Below are 6,872 nucleotides of genomic sequence, written 5' to 3'. Positions count from 1 at the left end.
AGAACCAACATGTAGAACCAACATCTAGAACCTGTGAACTCCAGGTTCTGGTTCCTACCAATGATCCACATCAGCATTTAGTCTCAACATGTAAAACCAGAACCTTGTCTGGTCCAACTTCACCACATCAGGTTCTACTGATGTTAGAGCCTCATGAAATGTGACCAGAGACTGGGTTCTAGTAGAACCATGGATCTATCCATAGAGAGACACTGACAGGAACTTTATGGATCAACACCAGTAAATGAAACGTGACCCGGCTGGAGCCGGTCAGTACTATCCGCTAAAACATAAAAAACAAACCAGAAAACCTTTTTGGGACATTTTTCAGACCTTTTTATTAATAATATTTATTCTTAGAATTCTTATTTTATTATTGTAAATATTTATTTTTGGAACTTTTTATTTATATTTTTCATTTTCAGAATTTCAGAAATATGGTGATGTCGTTATATTTCTGTTCCAGGGACATTCGATGAACACATCAATGAACCGTGTGGAGCTATCAGCGGACTGAACACAGGAAGCTCGAGGAAACATGAACGTGACGGTTCAATGACAGAATCCAACTTACTGCTGCAGAACTGAGCCGTAGCTGGAAGGTCTGACTGTCCAGGACGATCTCATGGTCGGTTCTGGCGAGGACTCGTTCTCTCACTGCAATCACACGGAGCAACAGTGTCAGTGTGCAGTCTAGAAGAAACGGTAACTACACAGCTCCATCATTCAGACTGAACCGTTCTCATGAGGCTAGGTTCTGGTTTCCGTCTGTTTCAGGTACGATGAGCCTCTGCTGGTCCCACTGTGGTGCTACAGCAGCAAACCTTAAAGAGTGAGTTTAAAATGGTGGAAGTGTAACATCTGAACATGTGACTGTCTTGTTGTATGGGCCCGGGTACATCTGGTACCGATGTGAGTGTGGTGCTTAGAGTGTTGTCTGAATGATGGACATCTTTTTATTGTTATTGTTGTTTATGTTCTGACTGTGCACCTTAATTTGGTTGTACATGAGTGTATAATGACAATAAAGTATCTAAAATAAATAAAAACAAACCAAAATATACACACAGCTGAAACCAGACGTTTGCATCCACTGTACAAAAAGACATAAAACATTTTGACCTTTTTCACTGTCTGACATTCAATCAGACTAAACTCTTCCTGTTCCAGCTCAGTCAGATCACCAACATTACTTCTATTTGCCAAACACCAGAACAATGAGAAAGAGAAGTTTACATCCACTAGTCAAGGCCCGTTTAATCACCACAGACCAGAGCCGTCCGTTGGCCCACTGGTTCCAGTTACGTCTGCTGGGGCGCAGGTATGTTCTGCTAAAGTTCAGGACCAAAGGATAGAAATGTTCTTTCATCCCTGCTGCTATTTAAAGAAGTGATGGTCTGTCCTTTTTATTGTTGTTGTTGCCTGTGCGACTGTCTCACCGCTGGCTGCACAAACATTTCCCTGCAGGGATATTAAAGATTTCTGAACCTTGAACCTAAGATGCCTTCAGACTATCTGGGAAATCCCAGATGATGACGTCATGGCTTTGGAAGCTTCTGATTGGTTCACTGACAGCATGTGAGCTAACTGGAGGCCCACCTGTGGATGTATTTTAGTGCACACCTCAAACACGCTGCTTCCTCACCAGGAGTTTGTCTGACTTTGAAGAAAGTAATAAAATCAATCCTCTAAAATATTCTCTCTCTCGTCATTCTGGCGTTTAGTGAACAGAGATAATGTTGGAGATCCTGACTGACCTGAAACAGGAGAAGTTGAGTCTGATTTCATGTCAGACAGAGAAAAACAACATGATGAGTGTTTTTCTAGAGAGGCTGTAAACTGATGTCAGCACAAAGACAACGTCTCTGCTCAGACCGGTGGTGCTGGATGGACTCTGATGAACAGAACTACTGATCATTAGGGTTTTTATTGCACACATTGTTTATGAGCATAGAGACAAAGGAAACAGCCCGTCCTAGTGGATGTAGGCAGACAGATGTTGAACAGGGTTATTCATGTACAGCATACTGACATGCCAGCCTGTGGTCCTGGAGCTTTACTGGCAGCAAAGCAAACGTCAGCAGCTAAAGCAGCTGGTTGTTGATAACTAACGTGACCTACAGGTGCAGGGCATGATGGGAAGTCCTCTGACAGCCTCACAAAGTTGACTAACCTACTTTAAAGGCCCCGGATGTGATTAAAACTCATTTTAAAGTCAGGAAACCGGATTTGTTTTAAAGTCTGAACCGTGTGAGAAGCGACAGAAACATGAGCTTTAACGACTTCTACACGAGCAGCAGCTTCACTAAACTCTGACTGAGTCGGTTCTGAGGTGATTCTCCGGCTTGTCTCTCGGTCCGGTCCGGTCCAACTCACCCTCCTCCGACCTGAAGAACACGGCGGCCCTCGCGGCTCCGTCCTCGGCCTCCACGCGGCAGTCTCCGCCGCTCGACCGCTTCTTGCTCTGGAAGTAGATCTGCAGCTTGTTCTTCACGGTTCGGCTCTGGTTCGGGCTCCAGTCGCCCTCCACGGCCACCGGCGGACACTCGGCCATGATGCACTCGGCTCCGAGGCTCCGACGCTCTGAGGCGGACTGAGGAGCGGCTCGGATCGGATTGGCTCAGCTCGGATCACTTTCGTTTTCGTTTCTCCGCAAACTGAAGCGGAAACGGAGCCGCTGAGTCACGAGACCTCACCGGGCCGATAACCAATACCTCCATCGATACTGATCGATTGATAGGAGGACATGACAGATGATCACACACACCAAGTACCAGGCTTCACCCCGTCAGGTCCTGAAACAACAACAACAACAACAACAACAACAACAGCAACAACAGGAGGTACTTGTACTTCACCAGAGTATTTCTACTCTACGATACTTAAAAAGGATTTATACAGTACAGTATAGTACATCATAGTACAGAAAAATATAGCAGAGTAATAGTATAGAAATATACTGTGTAGTATAGTATAGAAAAGATAAAGTACAGTACAATGTAGTATAGAAAAGTATAGTTTAGAAAAAATATAGTATAGTTGAAAAAAATCTATAGTATAGAAAACTATAATATATTATAGTATCGCGTGGTGTGGTATAGTATAGTGTAGTGTAGTGTAGTATAGTATAGTATAGTATAGTGTAGTGTAGTATACCATATTCATTGTATTACCAGAGTTCATATTTCGCTGTAGTTTAATATCGAACCACTGAACAGCTTCAAAGTTCAAAGTGTTCAGTCTTGGACAAAAACCAAACCAAGGCCCCCCTTTCTTATATAAAAACTAAAAACAATGATAATAATAAGGTCCAACAAGCACACCTGGCCTGTACCTTCTGAGCAGACTGAGCTGTATTGGGTCGGTCCACAGATCCCTGGGCTGGTGTACGCTGCACACAGACTGTCCTGACTTCCACCTCTCAGCCTGGTTGGTCACCGAAGCTGTTCAAATAAATGAAACAGGGTTGTCACGATGGGCGGTAAAATGGTGGGTAAAGCCCAAAAGTCTCTGAGCCACATGTGGACTACTAAAGCTAGGAGGATCTTAGCTCCCATCCTGTTGTAACAGGTTTGGACTCCTGAAGTCTGGCGGTGCTACAGAAGCCCTCTGACCAGAGGTTTCTTTAGGAAGTCTTTCATCCCAAACTCCACTGGACTTCTCAGTTCAGCAAAGTGACCGACCCACATATGGCCTGAACCTGAACTGCTGTACTGTTTATTCTATTTATTGTTCTGTTGTAGGCTCCTGGCTGTGTTCAGGCTGCTCTTCTATTCTATTCTGTTCTATTCTATTCTATTCTATTCTATTCTGTTCTATTCTATTCTATTCTATTCTATTCTATTCTAACTGATGTAAACTAAACAAACCCTGAAAATTCTCTTCATTTGTCATTTAACTGGTTTACAGCCGATAACTCAAACGATGCCGTAGACATTTAATACGTACAGTAAATAAGACAATACTGAGTGTTTAAGAGGAAGACCAGGCGACGGGATCGAAAGCTCCAGAACCTGAAGCTCCAGAACCTGAAGCTCGGCTGCAGCTTCACTAAAGTTAAACTTGTACATCTGATGTGTTCAGGGATTCAGATCTCCAGATGTTGTTTCATCATCACAGTCCTGAAATGGGGAAATAATTAAATAACTAAACGGATTTGGAAAAATAACCTTAAATATATTTAAAAAGGACGTTTTTAATTCTCTGCAGGGCTTTCTGCTCAACTAGATTAAAGTCAGAAGTGACTCCTGTTGGACACGCCAACACCGCCACCTGGTGGAGAAGCTTTGACACTGCTGGTGTCTGATCGGTCATAAATGGAAAACTTTATTTTGGTAGAGATGCGAGTTATTTTATTATTATTTGTGACATTTTATTGACCTTTTTAAACATTCTAGTACAACTTTTTAATAACATTTGTGGGGCATTTTTAATAATATTTGTGTTTTTGGGAAACTTTATCACCATCATTATTACTATTTTAACTTCAGTATTGTTGTTATTAATATTTTTCAGAAACATTCTTATTTTATTATATTTTCTGTTCTTGGGACATTTATTAAATATATTTTGTCGTTTTTGAAAAAACATAATTTCCAAAATGTAGAGACTCTTTATTGATATTTTTCACCCTATCTGGGGTATTTGAGCAAATTTTTCATATTTTATTAAAACTTCTGGATTATTATTTATTTATTTGATAAATTTACAGGACATTTATGAATATTTCTGTTTTTTCCAATATTTTTTCAACTTTTAATGCTCATTTTATTTTATTTTATTTGGATTTTTGGACAATTTATACAGTTTTCAGTAACACTAATAAACATTTGGTTATTTTTTCTTTTATATTTGGGAGATTATTATTTTTTTCTTTATTGGGACATTTAATTTGAACCTTTGCGACAAAATAAAACCAACAGAATGTTTTTAAGAGTTAAACTGATGGAACATTTCACAACATGAACAAGAATTAAAAGTGCACAAATGCTCAGGTCATAACTGAAGCTGCAGCAGTTAGTTGATCAGTTTAACTATTAGATAAAATAATCTGATAACCTTTTTGCTAATCAATTAATCGGTTTGACTAAGTTTCATTTAAGAACATTCTGTGATTTCAGCTTCGTCAGTGTGAATGTTTTCTGGTTTCCAAGACATCTGAGAAGCTCTGATCGATTCCTTCAGAAAACATCCGTCAATAAAATAATAATTTGTTTTAAAATCCACAGTGAAGATCAGCTGAGACGACAGAAAACAGCTTCACTGTTCTATCAGCTGCTGCACAGACGCAATAACAAAGACAAGAAAACCGTTTATTTCACAGGATGAAAGATAAAAGAGGAAAACTTTTATTTTATTGATTCAAATCCATCGTGAGTAAATAATCTGAGATACTTTCTAGGAATGCAGAAACAGAAATCCTCCCTTTAGAAACTTTACAGGTTCAAAGGCTTTAGCAGTAAAGAATGAAGAGACGAGACTGGACGACACGAGTCTAGTTAGTGACAAGATGATGTTCTGTCCACAGAACAGGAGCTGAATGTGGAACATCAGGCTTCAGCGGCCGCTTTGTCTTCACCTGCAGAGAAACAGGAAGAGAGGTGAGGAGCAGCTCAAACCAAGACTCAAGACGAAGAAGATCAAAATGACTTGTGCTGATGTGATGCTGAACGTTGCCTCCAGGGGGCGCCACGTCTACAGAGTCCAAACAGCAGGAACCAGAGACCGTCTGAACAAACCTGTCTGTAGATGGTTCTGGTAGGTTCTGGAAGCATCATCACACATGCTGATATGAGCCTGGAAAGTTTACCCAGAATGCACTAAAGTTTCTAAAGAATCTCAAAACTGTTCAGGATCTTATTAAACTGATAAACTTCAGTCCACAATGATTTAAAAAAAAAAAGATCAAAACATGGAGCAGAATGACTTCAACAGTCTGAATCACTCCAGACTCGTCCACAAGTCAAGAACGATTCAGGATTCATCCAAACATGCACCAACGTTTGTTCAGTGACTCAAAAACGTCCAGAAATTACATTAAATCATCTAATAAGATGTTCAGAAGGACTCAGAACCGCCCACAGTGGCTTTAAAATGTGTCAGAATTATAGGAAAATAAAAATAACAGAACCAGGTCCAGTGTTCAGACTGAGACACCTGGATGGATGTAGAACTGATCTGGTGTCAGGTTCTACCAGAACCCAGATGTGTTCTTCCTCCTAAATGTCATGTGTCTATCTGCTGTTCTGATGAAGTTCTGAGGCTCAGAAATGATGGAAAAAGTCCATTAAAGTGATCAATCTGGACCCTCCTCTGTGGACTTCAAGGACCTGGAACTCTGGAACATTCACAGTCTGAAGGTAGAACTCTGGTCAGTAGATGAAGCTGATACAGAACCAGGTGTTCTGAGGAGGTTCTGGGGGAACTTTGTTCAGCTTGGTTTGATTTTAGATGGAATGACACACGATTGTTGTTGCTGCAGAGCTAAAGGTAACTTTGGAGAGTCACAAGAGGTTTTATAATCATTCTAAAAGCAGCTCCATCTTTAATGGACCTTTAATGCTTCGAGGGCTAAACGAGGAAAAGTTTTTTTGTTGGTGGAGTCGTGTGTGTGTTTCTACGTACATTCAGGTTTGGGTGGAGGAGGAGGTGGAGGTGGAGGAGGTGGTTTGACGCAGGAGTAGGACACCTCCAGGTACCTGGTCTCCTCCTTGCAGGGATATTCACCGAACACCCGCTCGGTGACGGGAACCTTACAGGCCCTCCGGCTGCCACAGCTGCACAGACAACAGAGTTCAGTCTCATTTATTAAACTCAGCAGGAGGAGTGAAAACATCCCTGAAACCAGTTTACATGTTACTGCAGTTCCTCTG

At 41.1% G+C, this 6,872-nt stretch overlaps 1 protein-coding gene across 1 annotated transcript in view; it reads right to left on the bottom strand.

The window, feature by feature from the left end:
- LOC103373664 (poly [ADP-ribose] polymerase 14-like) overlaps positions 1 to 2,723 on the bottom strand; it is a 29,447-nt gene extending 26,724 nt beyond the window's left edge. Inside the window, exons 1-2 of the mRNA XM_008303619.1 lie at positions 2,377 to 2,723; positions 575 to 657 (exon numbers count right to left, since the gene is read on the bottom strand). Of these exons, the coding sequence (XP_008301841.1) occupies positions 575 to 657; positions 2,377 to 2,554 (261 nt within the window). The 5' untranslated portion in view covers positions 2,555 to 2,723. The remainder of the gene's footprint in view (positions 1 to 574; positions 658 to 2,376) is intronic.
- Positions 2,724 to 6,872: the final 4,149 nt, after the last annotated feature.

This window comes from Stegastes partitus, unplaced genomic scaffold, assembly GCF_000690725.1.
Source record: "Stegastes partitus isolate 25-593 unplaced genomic scaffold, Stegastes_partitus-1.0.2 Scaffold2042, whole genome shotgun sequence".
Lineage (NCBI taxonomy): Eukaryota > Metazoa > Chordata > Actinopteri > Pomacentridae > Stegastes > Stegastes partitus.
Note: the sequence above shows the minus strand (reverse complement) of the source record. Positions and strands in the feature narration are given on the sequence as shown.